Source organism: Diabrotica virgifera, chromosome 1 (assembly GCF_917563875.1).
Source record: "Diabrotica virgifera virgifera chromosome 1, PGI_DIABVI_V3a".
Taxonomy (NCBI): Eukaryota; Metazoa; Arthropoda; class Insecta; order Coleoptera; family Chrysomelidae; genus Diabrotica; species Diabrotica virgifera.
In genome coordinates, this window is record NC_065443.1 from 316,315,516 (window position 1) to 316,341,340 (window position 25,825).

General features: G+C 34.4%; 1 protein-coding gene across 4 annotated transcripts in view; it reads right to left on the reverse strand.

The window, feature by feature from the left end:
• The window catches only part of LOC126879244 (gastrula zinc finger protein XlCGF57.1-like), an 87,580-nt gene that overhangs the window by 36,627 nt on the left and 25,128 nt on the right, over positions 1-25,825 (reverse strand). The window contains exon 3 of one of the 4 annotated variants that reach the window (XR_007696012.1): positions 6,745-8,365. Coding sequence is in view for 3 of the 4 variants with exons in the window: in XM_050642298.1 (XP_050498255.1) it covers positions 13,290-14,929 (1,640 nt within the window). In the remaining variant the exon portion in view is untranslated. The other 3 variants (XM_050642299.1, XM_050642300.1, XM_050642298.1) reach the window with 3 other exon arrangements.

The following is a 25,825-nucleotide window of genomic DNA, read 5'->3' on the forward strand; positions in this document are numbered from 1 at the left end:
TTCGTCAATTTAATAGTATCTATAATTTAGTCATCTATTTTATTAATTAAAACTGTTAAACATCAAACGGACTTTTATTACGACTGTCTTTAAAGAAACCCTACACATATATGGCATATTTGAGGTTGATGTAATATTTACTTACCATTTTTGATCAAAGAACTCCGCAGAAACCTTACAGAAAATGGCTCTCTGTCAAATGCTCTGAAACTTTGGGTTCTGGTAGTCCTTGATGTGTAGAACAAAAGACTCACTGGGCGTATAGCTCCAAAAAAATCATGGTTTTAAGATATAAGCCTCTGCAGTTATAGGTACAGTGAGGACGTTTGAGTTGGAATAAATTCATTTTCTCGAGAATGGGCGACTCTGGAGGTAAATTACAAATCAGGTCGATTTTTATTTTTAAAATATAATTTTTTGACATATATATCATACTAGTGACGTAAACCATCTAGGCGTGATCGCGCAATCGATGATTTTTTAAATAGGAATAAAGGTTATTCAATTCTCTATTCAATAATATAAACATTAACATAATCATTTATACAGGGTGCCCAAAAATTTTTTTGAATTAAATTAATTGAGACAAAAAGAAGAATGAATATATTTAATTCGAAATACATTTTAATGTTGTCCGAAAACAGGAAAAAATGTTTATTTGATAAATAAATATTGTTTTCCGTATAAATTTAATATTAAAGCTGCCACCCACCTGGCTCTTAACAGTTTGAACATTTAATTCAAGCGAAAGGGGTCGTGTGATAGCTCAATAAATATTGTTTTCCGCTTAAATTCAATATTAAAACTGCCACCCACCTGCCTCTTAGCAATTTGAACATTTAATTAAAGCGAAAAGCAATGTTTATTTTTAAAATTAACATTTTTTTATCGTTTCTGACAGCAGTAAAATGTATTTAGAATTAAATAAATTATATATATTCATCTTTTAATCTCAATTTAATTAAAAAAAAAATTTTGGGCACTCTTTATAAATAATTATGTTAATGTTGATATTAGTGAATAGAGAATTAAATACCCTTTCAAATGAGCTATCACACGACCCCTTTCGCTTAAATTAAATGTTCAAACTGCTAAGAGGCAGGTAGATGGCAGCTTTAATATTGAATTTAAGGGAAAAACAATATTTATTTATCAAATAAACATTTTTTTCTGGTTTCGGACAACAGTAAAATGTATTTCGAATTAAATAAATTATATGCATTCTTCTTTTTGTTTCAATTAATTTAATTCAAAAAATTTTTTTGGGCACCTTGTATAAATAATATTGTTTATATTTATATTATTGAATAGAGAATTTAATAACCTTTCAAATGAGCTATCACATAACACCTATTCTTATTAAAAAAAAAATCATCGATTGCGTCATCACGCCCAGATGGATGACGTCACTAGAATGATATATATGCCAAAAAATTTGAATTTAAAAATAAAAATCGACCTGATTTGTAATTCATCTCCAGAGTCGCCCATTCTCGATAAAATGAATTTATTCCAACTCAAACGTTCTCACTGTACCTATAACTTCAGAGGCTTATATCTTAAAACCATGAAATTTTGGAGCTACGCGCCCTCGGAGTCTTTTGTTCTACACATCAAGGACTACCAAAACCCAAAGTTTCAGAGCATTTGACGGAGAGCCATTTCCCGTAAGGTTTCTGCGGGGTCCTTTATTATACAAAACAATAAGTTCAAGTGCCAAAGCGGATACATATTTGGAAGTTTTCTGAAGAAAATATAAATTTTAAGGGTTTTCCTTCACTTTTTCGTTATAGTTTAGTTGTCGGTGTTACATTAATTAAGTGTACATCGAAAGAAATTAGGCAGTATGAATTATTGGTAACAGATTTTAACATTAACTGGGTCTATTGAACTATTAATTTTGTGGTGTGTGTAACACAAAATGGAAACAGATGACGATACGAATATACCACCAGATCGGAAAGAAAAGAAAGTCAGTATAAAAATATAAATAATAAAAATCAAAACGGCAATAATACGGTAAGCGAAATATCTATTGAAAAAAATTATCATTATTTGCCAAAGTTGTCATTTTTCGCCGCTAAGGGCGCTGACATAGTTTCGTGTATCCCCACCATGGTCACGCACGAAGCGAATAGAAAACCATATGAACCAGTAATGGCGTCTGTAGTCTGTTGCTGCAGTCTGCGGTCTTGTTCGGAATCATTTCATTTCAGGTTGTGTGTGGTTCGATTAAGTAAAAGTCATTATAAAGTGTTCCGTCTTTAAAACCACTTTTATGCAAGAAATAGTGAAACAAATTGGGAGGTGAGTTTCACAACTATCAATGTATTTACCATTCATCACCTGGGATTACTAAGTTTTCTGTTTTAAAGACGTAGAAAGTAATTGCATACAAATAAACAAGACAAAACTAACCTAAAACCATAAATTTTAAAAAGATATCGCTCTGGTTTTTTGTGCGTTATTGACAAAAATTAAGTATAGTATAAAGCGTTCCATACACGTAAAATTAATAAAATACAATAAAAATATGCCTGATAGTCAAGATCGTGAATTTACGAAATTAAAAGAGTTTATTAAGGAAGAGAACAAGAGATTATCTGAATATTTCATATCTAGTCTTAAGGAGGAAGTAGCCTTCTTAAAAAAAGACATTGATGAACTGAAAGTTGAGAAAGAAAAACAAACTATTAGAGTTAAAAGACTGGAAACTGAAAATGTAGAACTAAAAAATCAAATTGAACGAATTGAAAATAAACTAAGAAAAAATAATATTGTTATTTTCGGCTTAAATGTACAAAAGTCAACACTTCTTGAGGATATCATCCAAGAGTTGAATCAGAGACTGGATATAAGTTTAGTAAATTCAGATATCAGTGGTTTAAATGTCTTTGGTAAAAATCCAACAAATAAATCAGTATTGGTAGAATTCGCAACATATTCAGCAAAAATTAGTGTTCTAAAAAAGTGCAAGCTTCTAAAAGGTACAACGGTGTTCATCGCCGAAGATCTATCCCCATCTCAACAAGCAGTAAGAAAGGAATTATTAAAATACCAATCTGAACTCAGGTCGTCAGGTAAAACGGTGAAGTTGAGAGGAAATAGGCTTATAGTTGATGGTCAATCTTTAACACTGGAAAAACTGTCTATTACTACTACTAACAAGACTGCTGAAGTAACCGACACATTATTGGATGAAACCAGAAAAACAAATCGTTACCCCACTAGAGCAGCATCTTCAAAAAATTAACTTTTGTTACTGTATATTGTACTTAGTTTTTTTTTTCACCTTTTTTTGTTTTTTAGAATAGTTTTAATTTAATAATCAGTAATACTGGTACGCTATATTAATTATTGTAACATGAATTCGTTTCTGGAATACATTAATTACACTCCTATTGATACAAAAGTAGTTGACTCCATAAACGAATATAATTTGTGTTCCAATAAGAACTAATCTTTTCGTATTTTGCACCAAAATATTAGGTCCATTATTAAAAATTTTGATGAGTTTAATATTTACACACAACAAATAGAAAATGATATTGATTGTTTTGTACTAACTGAGACCAGACAAGTGGCATGTATAGATATTTTTAAATTGGATGGATATAATATCCATTATAACGAGGGTAATTTCAATCAAAATGACGGTGTGATAATATTCATAAAAAATAACCTTGACTACGAGGTGGAAATAGTAGAGGTTAACATTTTTAAATTCTTAAAATTAAAAATTAAACTCAATAACATAATGATACTCATTACAGCAATATACCGTTCGCCTGCAACCTCAGAAAGTGCGTTTATTGTAGCCTTAGAAAGTTATTTAAATATAATAAAAGCAGAACCAATCACATATAACATTATTGTTGGCGATATTAATATTGACATACTTGCAGACGATGAAATCGCTAATACTTATTTAAATTTACTGTCCGAATATAATTTTCATTCATTAATAAACAAAATAACGAGACCAAATAAATCGGGAGGTAGCTGTATAGATCATATGTTTGTTAAATCCACTAAAGAGTCTATTGAAGATATTTGCTCTCCTTTCATTATTACATCTTTAACTACCGATCACTTCTGTACAATAGGAGAACTAAACATTAACATGAGCATTATTTGTAAAAAAAATATTAATAAATTTAAAAATAGTTACATTAATTATAACACATTAAGAGAAATACTAAGAAAGTATGATTGGAGCGAAATTTTCCTTTTAAGTGACGTACAAGATATTGCAACTAAAATTGTAACAACTCTTCAAAAGAAAATAAAAGAATCTACTTATGAAAAAAAAAAAAAAATAAAACGGAACGAAGTTAAACGGAAAAAATGGATAACGTCTGGCATAATAAAATCAATAGACACAAAAAATAAATTATATAAAAAAATGATCCAAAATCCACATAATGAAATTCTTAAACAAGAATACAAAAATTACAAAAATTTTTTGACAAATTTAATAAAAAATACTAAGGCAGAATATTTCAAAAACGTAATTACTAACAAACCCGATAGTAGAAATACGTGGAAGGTTATTCGTGAACTGACCCAAACTGAGGTAAATTCTGTAGGCGTTAAACAGTTAGTAGAGGGTGACCGGATTATGAACTCTGATTTGGATATCGCTAATACCTTCAATAATTATTTTTCAACTATTGGTGAAAAACTGGCCAACAATATAAAAAAACCGCCATCCAATAATCTGAATAGAATCTCAGTCGCTCAAAGTGCTTTTTTTGATCCAATAACTGAAAGTGAAGTTATAGCGATTATTCAATCCCTTAAGTTGAATAAAGCTCCCGGACCTGATTTATTAAAGGCAGAAATATTAAAAGAAGTTTCAGGAGAAATTGTATCCCCTTTAACTTATTTATTAAATAAAATTATAGAAAATGGAAAATGTCTAACAGAATTTAAAGACGCAATTATCAAACCTGTATATAAATCAGGAAATAAGGATTTAAGCCAAAATTACCGCCCAATTTCACTAATCTCAAGCCTTGCAAAAATTATGGAAAAAGCGATTAAAACTCGGATGCTAAAATTTTTAGACCTACATAAAATCATATCTAATAATCAATTTGGCTTTGTTGAAGGCAGAGGTACAGATGATGCAATTGCTTCACTAATGGGTTGCATTTATGATTCAGTTGATAGAGGTAAGCCCACATTATGTGTATTTTTAGACTTGGCTAAAGCTTTCGACACAGTAAGACATAAGCAACTCTTGGAAACTTTGGCTGATGTAGGTTTCAGAGGCAACGTATTAAGATTTTTTGAAAGTTATCTAGATAATAGGGTACAAAGGGTAAAAATAAATGAAAGTATGAGTGAGAGAAATGTGGTGAAGTACGGTGTTCCGCAAGGAACGATTCTTGGTCCATTGTTGTTTATAATTTATGTTAATAATTTATTGTCAATGAAATTAAAAGGTAAAATTATTAGTTATGCAGATGACACAGCTGTACTGTATACTGCAGATAATTGGGAGAATCTAAAATTATTGGCTGAAGAAGATTTAAAAAATTGTTTTGATTGGTTTGCACACAAACAACTAACTGTTAACTTCACAAAAACTTTCTTTTTGCCTTTTGGATCTTACAAAACAAGTCTGCCTAATTACGAAACACTAATAATATCCAATGAAGGATATAAGGATCAACATATTCTGTCTGCTCATTCTGTAAAGTATTTGGGAATTACAATTGACAGTCATTTAAAATGGAACCTACATATTGCGAATGTGACTAAAAACCTTCGAAGTTTACTCTATAAATTTAAATACTTAAGCAATATTTTAGAACAGCGCCTTTTAAAAACTATGTACTTTGCCTTAGTAGAATCTAGATTATGCTATGGGATTCTTGGGTGGGGCGAGGCGTATGGCAATCATTTGGAACAACTAAATGTCGTCCAAAGAAAAATTTTAAAATCAATTTATCGCAAGCCCAAGCTTTACTCCACTGAATTATTATACAAGGAAACTAATATTTTTGATATTAGGCAGCTTTATTTTAAAGCGGTTACTGTATATCAATATAAAAATAAACAAACACTACAGTTTCCCTTGCATGAATACTCCACCAGAAACAGGAATAAAGCGATACCCCCTAAAAGTGAAAAAACAATTGGACAGCGTTGTTTCACTTACCTAGGACCTAGGTCCTTTAACGTTTTACCCATAAATGTTCAGAATGTCAAGAATATAAAACAATTTAAAAATAAATTAAAGAAATATATTATAGATACGCCTCTTTCAGTAATACATGAATTAATTGAAGTTAGAAAATAAAACAAGTGTTTGAATATTGGACTCATAGTTGTTGTACTTAATTGTGTTTTTTTTCTCATTTGTTGCTGTTATTTTTTGATAAATACATCGTAGGGATGCTGTATTTTTAAATTTTTTCCAGATTTTGAAATATAATTATTTTCTTTAATTATTTAATTATTCAAAAAACAATGTAATGCTCTTTGCTTTTTCTTTGTTCTCTTATTATTAAGTAATAGATATTATATTATTGTATTGCCTGTGAAAAGATAGTGTGTACCTACTCAGGATATTTTTGTTACATAATGAACCAAATTGACCACTGCACATGCATTCTGCTTCAAGTGGTATTTTTGTGTTTATTTATAGGGAATTATAATGATTTTAATGTATTACCATTGTATGTATTGTATCTTTTCTCTGAATAAACATTATTTATTATTTTATTATTATACCTTCAAGTAAAAACTCCATTGGCTGCACTAAGAACTTAGTTGCAAAATCTTTAAAGCAAACTTCACATTTGAATTGGGTTTTCATCCATATGAGTTCTCATATGATTAGTTAATGATCTTTTGGTACCGAACTGTTTGCAGCAAATTTCGCAGAAGAATGGTTTTTCACCCGTATGAGTTATCATATGATTAGTTAATTCTGACTTGCTAACAAATTGTTTACTGCAAATTTCACATTTGAATGGTTTTTCCGCCGTATGAAGTCTCATAATATGTCTAGTTAATACCGTCTTGGTAACAAACTGTTTGTTGCAAACTTCGCATGTAAAAAGAACGTCTCTAGTGTGCCATCTCATGTGTGAAGTTAACTCATTTTTCACTGCAAACCGTTTGGAGCAAATTTCACAGGGGAAAGGCCTGTCATCTGTATGCCTACTCATATGTATCTTTAATTTGTATTTTGTTAAAAATTGTTTAGGGCACACTTGACACGGAAAAAATTCATTGGTATGCACCCTCATATGTACTTTTAAATTAGCACTGCTGCAAAATCCTTTGGAGCAAACTTCGCATGTGAAGGTTATTCTTCCAGTATGTGTTCTCATATGTAATCTCAACGAATAATTTGTAGTAAATGGTTTTGCACAAACTTCGCACGAAAAAGTTTTTTCTCTAGTGTGCGATTTGATATGCACTTGAAGATCTTTATTTGTTTTATATTGTTTCTGACAAATATCACACTTAAAAGGACGGTTTTCCATATGCACGGTCATATGACTTTTTAATGCACCACTTGTTGCATACTTCTTGGGGCAAATTTTACATTCGTAAGGCGCTTCTTTAGTGTGCTGTCTCATATGAACCTTTAACTCCGAACTGGTTACACACTGTTTGGAGCAAACTTCACAGCTGAAGGGTTTTTCTCCAGTGTGTGATCTCATGTGTACTTTTACTGCTGATTTGTGTGAAAAATGTTTTGAACAAATTTCACATTGAAAAGGTTTTGCGCCCGTATGCAATCTCAGATGGACGTTAAAATAATGGCGGTCAACGAACTGTTTGAAGCAAATCTCGCACGTGTAAGTTTCTCCAGTGTGCCATTTTAAATGTCGTGCTAAATTATCTTTGTGTAAAAATGTTTGGGAGCAGATCGCACATGTGAAACGTCTTTCTTTGCTCCCTCCACTGTGTTTTAACATATGCGCTTTGAATTTAGAATTTCTTACAAATTGTTTGGAGCATATTTTACAAGAAAAAGTTTCTCCGTTATGCCACTTCATATGTAACTTTAAATAAGAATTTGAATAATACTTTTTGGGGCAAAGTTCACACTTAAATGTTTCTCCAGTATGAGTTCTCATATGCGATTTTACTTCAACATTAGTTTTAAACCGTTTCAAACAAACTTCACATTCAAAAGGTTTTTCTTTATCATCATGCGGTTTGTTTTCACCATCATGCCACTTCATATGTCTTCTTAAATTACGTTCTAATAAATACTGTTTAGAGCAAATTTCACAAGAGAATGAAGTATCAACAGTTTGTATGTCCTCTCCTAGGAAGCGCTTGTCCGAGTTCAAATCACTGTTAGCATCATTGTGTATTTCTTCAGAGGCGGAACCTAAAAGTATAATTAACTACTCATTTTTCCATTTGCTATCTATGATAAAGTATGATTAGATTTAATAAAACAGAATATAGACGAATAGAATGGAAGACTCACTACAGGAGGAGAAAAATTAGTAACTTTCGATACGTAGATGACACACTTATATTATAGTCTGTTTTTAAACCAAGAAGAGTAAATCCAAATTTCCCACGACGTAAAGCTTGTTTGTAATTGGTCCAACCTAAGGCAAGTTTACTCCACTGTTATCAAATTTTGATACTAATGACATTTATAAAATGTTGACACTATTGCCATATCATATTAAAATTATACATTAATTTTAGCGCGCAGTGTATATTCAGAAGCTGCTGTAGTTTAAATAAAAAACAGTTCAAGTTTATATTCAGTTTTATTCAGAATGATATGTCAAAAGAAATGCTATTAGTACACAACTGCACAAAAACTCATTTGGAACCAGCAAAAATACGTACTACCATTTTGCGGTCGGCGAAACTACTTACTGGTTCTGACCATCCACGGAGATTATATACAATTATACAAATACAATATTATACAAATAGACTTCATCTTAATAAGATCAAGATGGCAGTCGTCGGCCATCAACTATAAAACATAATGCTGGCACAAACTGTGGAAGCGATCATCAACTCCTGGTATTGAACGTTCGACTTCGTTTTAAAGTCCCCAAAAGAAGACCCCTAAGAAAAGTCATGTCTCTAAATCCGTCAAAAATCAATGACTTCCAATAAAACCTACAAGAAGCTCTTTCTTTAGACCAAATAGATAGTGACCTTGAGAGCCCTTGGATCTATCTCAAAGATAAGGTAATCAAGGCTGCAAAAGACTGTCAGGCAGCGGTTTCCACGAGCCGGTAAGACATGGATATCCGATAATACGTGGACTGTGATTCAACGCAGAAAAGAATATACAACTAGATACGGAACAAACGATGAATACAGAGCGTTATCGAAAGAAATTAGAAAACAGTGTCGCAAAGACAAAGCTGATTACATCTCTCAAATGTGCAGAGATAAAGGAACATGGCAGTCGAAATGAACCGAGGGACTTATTCCAGAAGATCAAACTCCTTCCCAGAGAATTTAAATCTCAAACGTGGTCTGTAATAGATAAGGAAGGTAATCTAAAGACCGATACTGACGAAATATTGGAAACATGGAGAAACTATTGTGGCGAGCTATATAAAAATAACGAGATACAGTGATAGCATAGAGGACCTACTGTCTTACTCACTGAAGTCAAAGATGCAATTAAATCGCTAAAGAGAAATAAATCCTCAGGCATTGATTCAATACCAAGTGAAATACTACAGTTACTAGGTGACAAGACTTCATATCTCCATTCTATCTGTGTCGCTATTTGGAATTCAGAAAAATGGTCATCTTATTGGTGTACGTCAATTTATATCCCGCTACACAAACAAGGAACTACTACCAGATGTGAAAACTACCGCACACTGTCACTAACAACACATGCTAGTAAAATATTGTTGCATATCATCAAAAACAGATTAAAAAACCTATCTACATTACCAAATACATCAGGAACAAGCGGCGTTTGCAAAGGGTAAAGGTACAGGGGAACAAATCCTGAACCTGAGACAACTCATTGAAAAATCTAGAGAAAAGGACAAACGTTTCAATTCTAAACCAACTCAAAATTAAAAAAAGTCTGTCCACAATATGTCTGCAACGAATTCTGCAATTCTTTGGTCACGTGGTTCGCAGACGTGACGATAATTTGGAGAGATTAATTGTTGTGGAAACGTTCCGGGGAGAAGATGAAGAGGACGATCACCAACTAGATGGACCGACCAAATTAAGAATTCAACTGGAAACTCATTAGAGCAGCTGAAGATAGAGACCAATGGAAAAAATTGTTAAGAATATTGGAAGAAATCACGATCTTCACTAATGGGAAAACGACAAGAGAGAGAGAGAACTGGTTCTGGAGCAGTACTGCGGTCATCGTTGGCGACGGTCTACGTACGTCGGCGACAGTGCCCCTGTGCTCGACATACAGCTTATAGAATACTATATGAACCAGTAATGGCGTCTGTAGTCTGCCGCTGCAATCTACGGTCTTGTTCGGAATTATACCTTCAAATAAAAACTCCATTTATTCCAAACTCTGCTTTAAAGCAAACTTCACATTTGAACTGGGTTTTCCCCCGTATGAGCTCTCATATGTCTAGTTAATGTTTTTTTGGTAACGAACTGTTTGCAGCAAATTTCGCAGGAGAATGGTTTCTCCCCCGTATGAGTTATCATATGATTAGTTAATATTGTCTTGGTAACAAACTGTTTACTGCAAATTTCACATGTGAAAAGAACGTCTCTAGTGTGCCATCTCATGTGTGAAGTTAACTCAGATTTCTTTGCAAACCGTTTCGGGCAAACTTCACAGGGGAAAGGCCTGTCATCTGTATGCCTTCTCATATGTATCTTTAAGTAGTAATTTGTCAAAAATTGTTTAGGGCACATTTTACACGGGAAAAATTCATTCGTGTGAACCCTCATATGTACTTTTAAATTAGAACTGCTAGAAAATCCTTTGGAGCAAACATTGCATGTGAAGGGTCCTGCAGTGTGTGATTTGATATGCAATTGAAGATATTTATTTGTTTTATACTGCCTTTGACAAATATCACACTTAAACGGACGGTTTTCCATATGCACGGTCATATGACTGTTTAATCTACTACTTGTTGCATACTTCTTGGGGCAAATTTCGCATTCGTAAGGCGCTTCTTTAGTGTGCTTTCTCATATGAACCTTTAAATCCGAACTGGTTGCACACTGTTTGGAGCAAACTTCACAGCTGAAGGGTTTTTCTCCAGTGTGTGATCTCATGTGTACTTTTACTGCTGATTTGTGTGAAAAATGTTTTGAACAAATTTCACATTGAAAAGGTTTTGCGCCCGTATGCAATCTCAGATGGACATTGAAATAATGGCGGTCAACGAACTCTTTGGAGCAAATCTCGCACGTGTAAGTTTCTCCAGTGTGCCATTTTAAATGTCGTGCTAAATTTTCTTTGTTTAAAAATGTTTGGGAGCAGATCCCACATGTGAAACGTCTTTCTTTACTCCCTCCACTGTGTTTTAACATATGCGCTTTGAATTTAGAATTTCTTACAAATTGTTTGGAGCATATTTTACAAGAAAAAGTTTCTCCGTTATGCCACTTCATATGTAATTTTAAAGAAGAATTGGAAAGATACTCTTTGGGACAACGTTCACACTTAAATGTTTCTCCTGTATGAGTTCTCATATGCGATTTTACTTCAGAATTTCTTCGAAACCTTTTCAAACAAATTTCGCATTCCAAAGGTTTTTCATGTTCTTCTGTACCATCATGCGACTTCATATGTCTTTTTAAATTACGTTCTAATAAATATTGTTTGGAGCAAACTTCACAAGTGAATGGATTATCAACAGTTTTAGTGTCCTCTCCTATGAAGCGTTTATCCAAGTTCAAATCATTGTTAGCATCATTGTGTATTTCTTCAGAGGAGGAACCTAAAAGTATAATTACTCATTTTTCCATTTGCTATCTACGATAATGTATGATTAAATGTAATAAGACAAAATATAGACATATGGTCCACCAGAAACACACTGCAGAGGTCAACGACATTTTAAAACAAAAAACTGCACTATCTACATATCACTATTTTAAAACACAGGATATAATATTAAAAATCTGTACCAGTCCAACATAGCCAATTTAACAGTACAACTAGATCAGAAGTTTTTAAACCAATTCGAGACCGACACAGGTGTTAAACAAGGATGCGTGTTGTCACCTGACTTATTCAACATTTATGGTGAGCATGTCATGAGGATGACGTTAGAAGGATGGGTCGGTGGAGTAACAGTAGCTGGTAGGAAAAACTTCAATTTAAGATTTGCTGATGACATTACACTTAGAGCCACAAATGAGCAAGAAATGTTTGATCTCCTGCGAAGAGTTGAGTACGAAAGCAATAAAGTTGGTCTGAAAATCAATAAAGCTAAGACAAAAATAATGGTGGTCGACAGATTCGACACTATTCAACTGACTAACATGTTACAGGAATACCAGATAGTAAACACCTTTGTCTATCTCGGGTCTAGTATAACTGTCGATGGTAACTGTGAAGCAGAAGTTCGGAGACGTATTGGTATGACAAAAAATGCGATGAGTCGCCTAACTAAAGTTCGGAAAGACAGATCTATCTCTCAAAATATCAAGATGAGACTGGTCAATGCCCTTGAATTCTCAATATTTTTATACCGGGCAGACTTGGACTCTTCGCGAACGCGAGCGCCAAAAAATTGATGCTTTTGAGATGTGATGCTGGAGAAGAATGCTGCGCATACCTTGGACAGCTCATAGGACAAACGTTTCAATTCTAAACCAACTCAAAATTAAAAAAAAGACTGTCCACAATTATTCGGTCACGTGGTTCGCAGAATCGCAGAGGTGACGACAGTTTGGAGAGATTATTTGTTTCTGGAAACGTTCCGGGGAGAAGATCAAGAGGACGATCACCAACTAGATGGACCGACCCAATTAAGAATTCATCTGGAAACTCATTCTGCGAAGCTCTTAGAGCAGCTATAGAAAAAATTGTTAGGAATATTGGAAGAAATCACGATCCTCATTAATAGGGAAACGACAAGAGAGAGAGAGAACTGGTTCTGGAGCAGTACTGCGGTCAGCGTTTGCGACGTTCTGAGTACGTCAGCGACAGTGCAGCTGTACTCTACATACAGCTTATAGAATACTATATGAACTAGTAATGGCGTCTGTAGTCTGTTGCTGCAGTCTACGGTCTTGTTCAGAATTGTGCCTTCAAATAAAAACTCCATTGGCTGCACTGGAACTTAGTTGCGAAATCTTTAAAGCAAACTTCACATTTGAACTGGGTTTTCCCTCGTGTGAGTTCTCATATGATTAGTTAATGAACTTTTGGTACCGAACTGTTTGCAGCAAATTGCACAGGAGAATGGTTTCTCCCTCGTATGAGCCCTCATATGAATAGCTAATGATCTTTTGGTAACAAACTGTTTTTTGCAAATTTCACAGAATGGTTTTTTCCCCGTATGAGCTCTCATAATATGTCTAGTTAACGATTGTTTGGTAACGAACTGTTTGCAGCAAATTTCGCAGGAGAATGGTTTCTCCCCCTTATGAGTTATCATATGATTAGTTAATATTGTCTTGGTAACAAACTGTTTACTGCAAATTTCACATGTGAAAAGAACGTCTCTAGTGTGCCATCTCATGTGTGAAGTTAACTCATTTTGCACTGCAAACCGTTTGGGGCAAACTTCACAGGGGAAAGGCCTGTCATCTGTATGCCTTCTCATATGTATCTTTAACTTGTAATTTGTTAAAAATTGTTTAGGGCACACTTTACACGGGAAAATTTCATTCGTGTGAACCCTCATATGTACTTTTAAGTTAGAACTGCTAAAAAATCCTTTGGAGCAAACTTCGCATGTGAAGGGTCTTCCTTCAGTATGTGTTCTCATATGAACCCTCAACGAAGAATATGTAGGAAGAAGTTCTGAACAAACTTCGCACGAAAAATTTTCTCCTCCAGTGTGCGATTTGATATGCAATTGAAGATGTTTATTTGTTTTATACTGTTTCTGACAAATATCACACTTAAAAGGACGGTTTTCCATATGCACGGTCATATGACTTTTTAATCTACTACTTGTTGGATACTTCTTGGGGCAAATTTCACATTCATAAGGCGCTTCTTTAGTGTGCTGTCTCATATGAACCTTTAAGTCCGAACTGGTTATACACTGTTTGGAGCAAACTTCACAGCTGAAGGGTTTTTCTCCAGTGTGTGATCTCATGTGTACTTTTACTGCTGATTTGTGTGAAAAATGTTTTGAACAAATTTCACATTGAAAAGGTTTTGCGCCCGTATGCAATCTCAGATGGACATTGAAATAATGGCGGTCAACGAACTGTTTGGAGCAAATCTCGCATGAATAAGTTTCTCCAGTGTGCCATCTTGAATGTACTTTTAATCTATGATTAGTTGAAAATGTTTCGGAGCAAATCACACATGTGAAACGTCTTTCTTTACTTCCTCCACTGTGTTTTAACAGATGCGCTTTGAATTTAGAACTTGTAATAAATTGTTTGAAGCATATTTTACATGAAAATGTTTCTCCTGTGTGCCGTCTCATATGTGATTTTAAAGTAAAATTTGAGGAATACTCTTTGGGGCAAAGAGCACACTTAAATGTTTCTCCTGTATGAGTTCTCATATGCGATTTTACTTCAAAATTTCTTCGAAACTTTTTCAAACAAATTTCGCATTCCAAAGATTTTTCTTCATCATTACGCCGTTCTTCTTTACCATCATGCGACTTCATATGTCTTTTTAAATTACGTTCTAATAAATAATGTTTGGAGCAAACTTCACAAGTGAATGGATTATCAACAGTTTTAGTGTCCTCTCCTACGAAGCGTTTATCCAAGTTCAAATCACTGTTAGCATCATTGTGTTTTTCTTCAGAGGAGGAACCTAAAAGTATAATTACTCATTTTTCCATTTGCTATCTACGATAATGTATGATTAGATGTAATAAGACAAAATATAGACATATGGTCCACCAGAAACAAACTGCAGAGGTCAACGACATTTTAAAACAAAAAACTGCACTATCTACATATCACTATTTTAAAACACAGGATATAATATTAAAAATCTGTACCAGTCCAACATAGCCAATATACGAGTAGATCAGAAGTATTCAAACCAATTCCAGACCGACAGAGGTGTTAGACAAGGATGCGTGTTGTCACCTGACTTATTCAACATTTATGGTGAGCATGTCACGAGGATGGCGTTAGAAGGATGGGCCGGTGGAGTAACAGTAGCTGGTAGGAAAAACTTCAATTTAAGATTTGCTGATGACACTACACTTATAGCAGCAAATGAGCAAGAAATGCTTGATCTTCTGCGAAGAGTCGAGTACGAAAGCAATAAAGTTGATCTGAAAATCAATAAAGCTAAGACAAAAATAATGGTGGTTGACAGATTCGACACTATTCAACTGACTAACCTGTCACAGGAATACCAGATAGTAAACATCTTTGTCTATCTCGGGTCTACTATAACTGTATAACTGACGATGGTAACTGTGAAGCAGAAGTTCGGAGACATATTGGTATGGCAAAAAATGCGAAGAGTCGCCTAACTTAAGTTTGGAAAGACAGATCTATCTCTCATGCCCTTGTATTCTCAATATTTCTATACCGGGCAGCGACTCTTCGCGCACGCGAGCGCCAAAAAATTGATGCTTTTGAGATGTGGTGCTGGATAAGAATGCTGCGCATACCTTGGACAGATCATACTGCGCATACCTGCTAGGACAAACGTTTCAATTCTAAACCAACTCAAAATTAAAAAATAAAGGCTGTCCACAATGTCTGCAACGAATTCTGCAATTATTCCACCACGTGGTTAGCAGAGGTAACGATAGTTTGGAGAGATTAATTGTTTATGGAACCGTTTCGGGGAGAAAATCAAGAGGACGATCACCAACTAGATGGACCGACCAAATTATGAATTCAGCTGGAAACTCATTCTGCGAAGCTCTTAGAGCAGCTGAAGATAGAGACCAATGGAGAAACATTGTTAGGAATATTGGAAGAAATCACGATCCTCAGTAATGGGGAAACAACAAGAGAGAGAGAACTGGTGTTGGAGCAGTACTGCGGCCAGCGTTGGCGACGTTCTGAGTACGTCGGCGACAATGCCCCTGTGCTCTACATGCAGCTTATAGAATACTATATGAGCCAGTAATGGCGTCTGTAGTCTGTTGCTGCAGTCTACGGTCTTATTTGGAATCATACCTTCAAGTAAAAACTCCATTGGCTGCACTAAGAACTTAATTAATTGCGAAACCTTTAAAGCAAACTTCACATTCGAATTGGGTTTTCCCTCGTATGAGTTCTCATATGATTAGTTAATGATCTTTTAATACCGAACTGTTTGCAGCAAATTGCACAGGAGAATGGTTTCTCCCTCAAATGAGCCCTATATGAATAGCTAATGATCTTTTGGTAACAAACTGTTTTTTGCAAATTTCACAAAATTGTTTTTCCCCGTATGAGCTCTCATATGTCTAGTTAATGATTGTTTGGTAACAAAATGTTTACTGCAAATTTCACATGTGAAAAGAACGTCTCTAGTGTGCCATCTCATGTGTGAAGTTAACTCATTTTGCACTGCAAACCGTTTGGGGCAAACTTCACAGGGGAAAGGCCTGTCATCTGTATGCCTTCTCATATGTATCTTTAAGTTGTAATTTGTTAAAAATTGTTTAGGGCACACTTTACACGGGAAAATTTCATTCGTGTGAACCCTCATATGTACTTTTAACTTAGAACTGCTAAAAAATCCTTTGGAGCAAACTTAGGGTCTTCCTTCAGTATGTGTTCTCATATGAAATGTCAACGAAGAATTTGTAGAAAGTAGTTTTAAACAAACTTTGCACGAAAAAGTTTCTCCTCCAGCGTGTGATTTGATATGCAATTGAAGATATTTATTTGTTTTATACTGTCTTTGACAAATATCACACTCAAAAGGACGGTTTTCCATATGCACGGTCATATGACTTTTTAATGCACCGCTTGTTGCATACTTCTTGGGGCAAACTTTACATTCGTAAGGCGCTTCTTTAGTGTGCTGTCTCATATGAACCTTTAACTCTGAACTGGTTACACACTGTTTGGAGCAAACTTCACAGCTGAAGGGTTTTTCTCCAGTGTGTGTTCTCATATGCACTTTTACTCCGGACTTGTGTGAAAAATGTTTTGAACAAATTTCACATTGAAAAGGTTTTGCGCCCGTATGCAATCTCCGATGGACGTTGAAATAATGGCGGTCAACAAACTGTTTGGAGCAAATCTCGCATGTGTAAGTATCTCCAGTGTGCCATTTTAAATGTTGTGCAAAATTATATTTGTGTAAAAATGTTTGGGAGCAGATCGCACATGTGAAACGTCTTTCTTTACTCTCTCCACTGTGTTTTAACATATGCGCTTTGAATTTAGAATTTCTTACAAATTGTTTGGAGCATATTTTACATGAAAATGTTTCTCCGCTATGCCATTTCATATGTGTTTTTAAAGTAGAATTGGAAAAATACTCTTTGGGGCAAAGGTCACACTTAAATGTTTCTCCTGTATGAGTTCTCATGTGCGATTTTACTTCAGAATTTCTTCGAAACCTTTTCAAACAAATTTCGCATTCCAAAGGTTTTTCTTCATTACGCTGTTCTTCTTTACCATCATGCGACTTCATATGTCTTTTTAAATTACGTTCTAATAAATATTGTTTGGAGCAAACTTCACAAGTGAATGGATTATCAACAGTTTTAGTGTCCTCTCCTATGAAGCGTTTATCTAAGTTCAAATCATTGTTAGCATCATTGTGTATTTCTTCAGAGGAAGAACCTAAAAGTATAATTACTCATTTTTCCATTTGCTATCTACGATAATGTATGATTAAATGTAATAAGACAAAATATAGACATATGGTCCACCAGAAACACACTGCAGAGGTCAACGACATATTAAAACAAAAAACTGCACTATCTACATATCACGATTTTAAAACACAGGATATAATGGAGTAGCCATACTAATAAACAATAGAATATAGAAATATCCGGAAAAACAAACCAGAAGATTTCCATGTCATTCGGGTATTAGTCCATTCTTTCACGGTTTTTGCTCTTAATTTTAAAGAACCGCTTGGATTGACGTGAAATTTGGCATACGTATAGCTTACATGTCAAAGAAAAAAGTGATATTGTGCCGATGTGTGCTTTTGCCCTGGGGGTGACTTTCACCCCCTCTTGGGGGTGAAAAAATATATGCCCAAACTAAGTCCGGAAATGGGTAAATTGACTAATTTTAAGTAACTGTTGTTCTATAGAGCTTTTTCGCCAAGTCAACACTTTTCGAGTTATTTGCAAGTGAATAAGTTCATTTTCCAACAAAATAAGCACATTTTTAAACGGTTTTTAGCAAATAACTCAAAAAGTAAGTATTTTGTCGAAAAAAACGTTCTTAGCAAAAATATAGCCTATAAAAAAGTAAAAAAAATGGTGTACGCGTTAGGTCTCTGCATCTTGTAGAACCAGAGTTATAGCCAATGAAAAATAGATTCATATTCACCAAATTTCAAATAGAATATTTCGACGTGAAATATCCAAAAAATTAAGCACTTTTTGGGGAAAACCTATTATAACTTTTTTAAAGTGTTTAAAAAAAGCTTTATTTCCGTTTCTACAAAAAATTTCTAGCATTTAAGCAAGTTACGCTCAAAATAAAGTTGGTCCCTTTTGTTTCTGCAAAAAAAATCGGGAAGACCACCCCCTAATTAGCAACTTAAATTAAATTAATAGTTACCGCTCCACAAATTATTTTACTTATGTTGTGTTTATATGATCTGTAAGTTTCATCGATTCAAAGTGCTTATTTTTGAAAAAATTTGGTTTCAAAGTAAAATTTTTAAAAATTTAAATTTTGAAAAATATGCTTTTTTTCAAAATAACTTAAAAATTGTTAGATATACCAAAAATATCGAAAAACAAAAAAAGTCAGATTTGCTTTTCTAAATATCATGTATTTTTTTGTTTTTCTGTTAGACAAAAATTGATTAAGATTTGGTGTTTCTAAATTTGCATACATTCGTGATCAGTGACTCGTTCAATGAAACTTACAGATCATATAAACAATATATACACGAGTCAAGAAACTTGTGAAGCCGTTACGATTAAGTTCATTTAAGATATTAATTAGGGGGTGATTATCTCGATTTTTTACCAAAACCAAAAGGGACTAACTTTATTTTGGGCGTAACTTGTTTAATTTTGATGCTATAAGTTTTTTTTATAAATCAAAAATGAAGCTTTTTTTAAACACTTTAAATAAGTTATAATGAGTTTTTACCGAAATGTGCTTCATTTTTGGTTATTTCACGTTAAAGTATTCCATTTGGAATTTGACGAATATGAACCTATTTTTCGTTAGCTATAACTCTGCTTCTACTAGGTGTAGAGACGTGATATATACACCATCTTTTAAAAAATTTTACAGGCTATATTTTTGCTAAGAATGTTTTTTCGACAAAATACTTAATATTTGAGTTATTTGCGAGAAACCGTCTAAAAGCGTGGTTATTTTGTTGAAAAAATGAACATATTCACTGCCAAATAACTCGAAAAATATTGACTTAGTGAAAAAACTCTATAGAACAAAAGTTACTTAAAATTAGCCGTTTATCCATTTCCTGACTTTTTTTGGACGAATATTTTTTCACCCCCAAGAGGGGGTGAAAACCACCCCCAGGGCAAAAGCACATATCGGCACAATATCACTTTCTTTCTTTGACTTGTTAGCTATGTGTATGCCAAATTTCATGTCAATCAAAGCAGTTCTTTAAAATTTAGAGGTTTTGCAATATTTTACCGTTAAAGAACAGACTATATACAGGGTGAGGCAGATAACTGGCCTATTAGAAATATCTCGAGAACTAAAGGCAACAGAATCATGAAAATTTGAATACAGGGGTTTTGAAGGATGATCTATTAAATGAAAATATTTTCATCTCTTTGCAACTTCCGGTTATACCGGAAGTTGCTTATAACTTCGTTTTTTTTTAATGGGACGCGCTGTATATCTTTACATTTTTGGATTCTCTTCGATGTCTTCTTTCTTAAAATATAAGGTTTTGTAATATTATACAGGGTATTGTTACGGTTCACATTTTATTTTTCAAATATTAAATAAATAAATCAAATAACCAACAGAAAATAATAATAATAATTTAAAATAATAAATAAATCTTATGCTTATCATAATTTCATTTCATTTAATTTAAAACGCTCAATCTTTTGCTCACTGCAAAATGGTCTTATCTGTTTGAACGTTCAGTCAAGTTCTCTGACCATGACCCAAAGATCGAATGTCAAAATTCGTTACTTGACCTTTCAAGGCCGTTACAGCAGAGGTTACTTCCGGGAGGTGAATCCATCTTGTTTTTGAAACTTAAGGACACTGGTAAAATTTAGTTATTACCTTCATATTTTGTGGATTTGTGAACCTTAAGTATAGAAACTAATCAGGGATTTCCTGGAAATTAAGGAACTCATGAGATTCATGGATATACGTTCCTGATTTGACTTAAAAAAAACCAAACTTAAAGGTCACCCACCATCTACGGTAAGTCCTTCAGATTTATCTACCCCTAAAACTGTAAAGCCCGGTTGTAACGACAGATTATATAAAAATATTGTTTCTTTCTAGACCTTTTTTCTACCTTCTATATTTCTTTCTTTTGATTCGGATACCAATTACATACATTGCTACAAGAACCTTATGTGACACATGGTCTAACAGCCTAAACGATTGTTTTCGTCACCATCTACCCTAGTACAATAAAATACAATCCTGTTCAATACCGTATCTGGACACAGTGGATGACTGCCGTTCAAACAGGAGACTAAGTAAGAGAGCAAGGAGACCAATATAACACCAACAAAAACTCAATGAAAATCAGTGAGGGACATTTGGCTTACCTGGCATATTACTTAATTATTTATTAACATCGTATTTATATATTTGTACATTGATTCATTTAGGTATAATTTCAAATAATTTTTAATAAACCAGTGTAATCCCAAAAGTTCTAAACCAGTACACTGGTTTATTAAAAATTATTTGAAATTATAATTAATAAAAATAATTTTTAATAAACCAGTGTAATCCCAAAAGTTCTAAACCAGTAAACTGGTTTATTAAAAATTATTTGAAATTATACCTAAATGAATCAATGTACAAATATATAAATACGATGTTAATAAATAATTAAGTAATATGCCAGGTAAGCCAAATGTCCCTCACTGATTTTCATTGAGTTTTTGTTGGTGTTATATTGGTCTCCTTGCTCTCTTACTTAGTCTCCTGTTTGAACGGCAGTCATCCACTGTGTCCAGATACGGTATTGAACAGGATTGTATTTTATTGTACTAGGGTAGATGGTGACGAAAACAATCGTATAGGCTGTTAGACCATGTGTCACATAAGGTTCTTGTAGCAATGTATGTAATTGGTATCCGAATCAAAAGAAAGAAATATAGAAGGTAGAAAAAAGGTCTAGAAAGAAACAATATTTTTATATAATCTGTCGTTACAACCGGGCTTTACAGTTTTAGGGGTAGATAAATCTGAAGGACTTACCGTAGATGGTGGGTGACCTTTAAGTTTGGTTTTTTTTAAGTCAAATCAGGAACGTATATCCATGAATCTCATGAGTTCCTTAATTTCCAGGAAATCCCTGATTAGTTTCTATACTTAAGGTTCACAAATCCACAAAATATGAAGGTAATAACTAAATTTTACCAGCGTCCTTAAGTTTCAAAAACAAGATGGATTCACCTCCCGGAAGTAACCTCTGCTGTAACGGCCTTGAAAGGTCAAGTAACGAATTTTGACATTCGATCTTTGGGTCATGGTCAGAGAACTTGACTGAACGTTCAAACAGATAAGACCATTTTGCAGTGAGCAAAAGATTGAGCGTTTTAAATTAAATGAAATGAAATTGAAATGAAATTATGATAAGCATAAGATTTATTTATTATTTTAAATTATTATTATTATTTTCTGTTGGTTATTTGATTTATTTATTTAATATTTGAAAAATAAAATGTGAACCGTAACAACTCTCCCCCACCTTGGGAAAGGGTTTTAATAAAAAAAAACCCGTAGTGAAATACGGCAACTACATAAATCAAAATAACACAGATCGATACAACTATGATTATACATTATAGTTTAAACAAAAAAAATATATTTAAATATCTACAAATTCTCGTCATTCGAGTCAGATTCGTTCTCATCTGGTGGATGACTTTTCAGGTCTTTGGCATGCCACACACCTTTATTGCGACCATCAAGACTTTGTAACTCATATGACCAGGGAGACAAAATTTTAGTTACTGTATAGGGACCTTCAAACTTGTGGGCCAATTTGGCTGTTATACCTTGTGCCTTATCTGAATGGGTATAAACGCGTTTCCAAACTTGCTGGCCACAAGTAAATTTTTCGTCTCTTCTCCGAAGATTATACCTCCGCCGGCTATTCTGGAAGGATACTTTGATCCTAGAGGCCACATCCGAAAATACCTGTTTAAGTGCTCCGGCCCTAACCAAAGGATCGTAAACCTCATCAAAGTCATCCAGTGGGTCGCGGTCACGTCCTCGAAGATTCACTTCTCTGGAGAATATAATGAAATTTGGAGATAACTGTGTTACCTCATGTCGACCAGAACGTATTGCACATGCTACCTTTTGCAAATATTGGTCCCAAATGCGGTGGTTATCTGCGACATAAGCTGTAAGGGTTGTTTTAAGTACTCGGTGGTATCTCTCTACAGCGTTTCCTTGAGGCGAAAAATTAGACAGATATCCCTTATGTACATGGTACTTATCTAAGACGGAGACAAAATTTTTGCTACGAAATTGTTTACCGTTGTCAAGAATCACCTTCTCCGGGACTCCAAACATAAGGAAAACGTTATCTTCAACAATTTCTGCAATTTTAGGAGCGGTAGCATTCCTAAGTGGAACGAACAAAACGAATTTACTAAATAAGTCATGTACGGAAAATATATATGAAAATCCTGCATTGGATCTAGGTAATGGACCTACCAAATCCATACTGAGTATTTGAAAGGGTCTTGTAGTCGTCGGGGCAACACTGAGCATCAACCCTTTGGGTGCCTTTTGCTCAGGTTTAGTTTGGAGACAAACAACACAGTGTCGAATAAATCTAGCCACATCGGCTTTCATTTTTGGCCAATAATAGTTTTGTGTTAACCGTCCCATAGTTTTATAAATTCCTAAGTGTCCGCATGTTGGAGGATCATGATGTTCCTTGATAATGCTATTGCGGTTCTCCCTTGGGACTAGCGTTAACCAATTAGTAGTGGATAGTTCAGGATAAGTTGGTTTCGCTAGTTTAAAAAGTTTTTCATGCTCAACACGCCAGTCAGGATACTTATCTGGATCTTTAAGTACCTTTTCCAACTGTCGACGATACCACGGTTCTTTGACGGGTTCTGAGACTGTCTGTACGACCTCAATACGTGGGACTGCTCGTGATAATGCATCTGGAACGATGTGTTCGGCTCCTTTTCGATGAACGATCTCAAAATCATACTGCTGAAGCCGTACCGCCCATCTCGCGACTCGACCAACTTGAAGTTGTAAAGCCACTTCAGACTATAGTGGTCAGTCACTACGGTAAATCTGGTGCCTTCAACATATGGACGAAACTTTTCTACGGCATTTAACACCGCCAGACATTCTTTCTCCGTGGTACTGAACTTCCGTTCAGATTTTGTAAGGGAGCTACTGAAGTAAGCAATAACTTTTTCGCCATCCTCAAATATTTGAGCTAAAGTAGCACCAATGCCATAATCGCTAGCATCCGCCTGTATTACAAAGGGTAAATCGAAATTCGGACACGTGAGAATTGGGGCTGAGATTAAGTGTTCCTTAATTCTTCTCATCGACTCTCTACATGAGTCGTTCCAAACAAACTTAGCGTTTTTACGAAGCAAAGCAGTGAGTGGTGCTGTCAAAGTAGAGAAGTGGGGTACGAATCGTCTATACCAAGATGCAAGGCCTATTACTCTACGGACTTCTTTGACATTTTTGGGATCCGGGATATTGATGATTGATTCTATTTTCTCTGGGTCCACCATCAATCCTGCTGAATTCACAACATATCCAAGATATTTCAACTCGGGTTTACAGAAGTGACACTTATCTCGATTCAAGGTAAGACCAGAGTTTTGCAGTTTTTCAAGCACTTGGCCGAGAATTTCGAGGTGTTTCTCGAATGTGGGAGTGCAAATAATAATGTCGTCGAGATGCACAAACACATACTGCTCCAGTTCAACTCCTACGACTCTGTCAATAAAACGCTGCCACGTAGCTGGAGCATTATGTAATTAAAAAGGAAGTCGTTTGAACTGGAACAATCCCTTCGTAGGTACAACAAAAGCAGTAAGTGGTCGTGAGGATTCTGCAACTTTTATTTGCCAATACGCCGATTTAATGTCGAGCGTAGTGAGATACTTAGCATCCCTTAATTTATCTAAGGTAGCCCCCACAAATGGTATTGGATAAGCGTCTCGTTCGCTAACTTCATTAAGCTTTTTGTAGGTTACACAAAAGCGGTATGATCCATCAGACTTCTTCACTAGAACAATGGGAGACGCCCAAGGCGAGTTAGATGGTTCTATTATATCATCTGCCAGCATCTTATCTAACTCAGAATTTACGTAACGTTGCAGGGTAGGAGAAATTGGATAGTGCCTTTGTTTTATAGGTTGAGCATCGGTTTTGATAACGTGTTCAACTAGGTGAGTGCATCCTAATTTCGTTCCCATAGCTTTAAAAGTTTTATCCACTAAAGTATCTAGCTGAGCCTTCTGCTCTACACTCAGATGCTCTAAGGACTGAATAGCGGCTACTTTACAACTATCTGTATCACTGTTGGTTCTAAAAACCCGTTGACCAGAATACAAATCAGGTACGATACCCATCAATAGCCAGAAATCGATACCAAGAATAATTATTATTGAAAAATTTAAACACAATTAACAATTATTTCTAACACCTGTACTAATTTATTTCTCAAGAACCGGCCTACTACAATAATTAGTTAATTAGCTTGTTGTTTATTTACAAAACAAGACAACGAAAAATGTTTAAAATAATCGAATTTGTCTATTTCAGTTTACAGCCACAGTAATATAAAATATGAATAAATAAATCACGTTAAGCAATAAATTACGTTAATAAATAAACCATGTTAACGAAACCACGTTAAATAAACCACGTTGGGGGCCAAATTGCTACCCGTCAAATTGCTAGGTCCTCTTTTTACCTTAGGAAACTACCTAGGCAAAATGAGTAGCAAGAAGGATGCAAAAATATTCAAAATAAAAATTGATTGATCTTAAAAGTTTTACGCTACCGGCTAGACAGACTATTTGAATTGATTATTGAACTCGCGGAGAGTGGGTGGGTAAAAGACTGTATGACTGTATGTTATTCGATCTATATTATTTATAATTTACATAGGTAGCTTACAAAAAAAAATAGCAAGAATAAGTGGTACATACCTGATAGTGTTGTTTATACAGAAAAGAGGTTAGGTGACTATATATGGGATGTTCCACTTATTCTTGCTATTTTTTTTGTAAGCTACCTATGTAAATTATAAATAATATAGATCGAATAACATACAGTCATACAGTCTTTTACCCACCCACTCTCCGCGAGTTCAATAATCAATCAATTTTTATTTTGAATATTTTTGCATCCTTCTTGC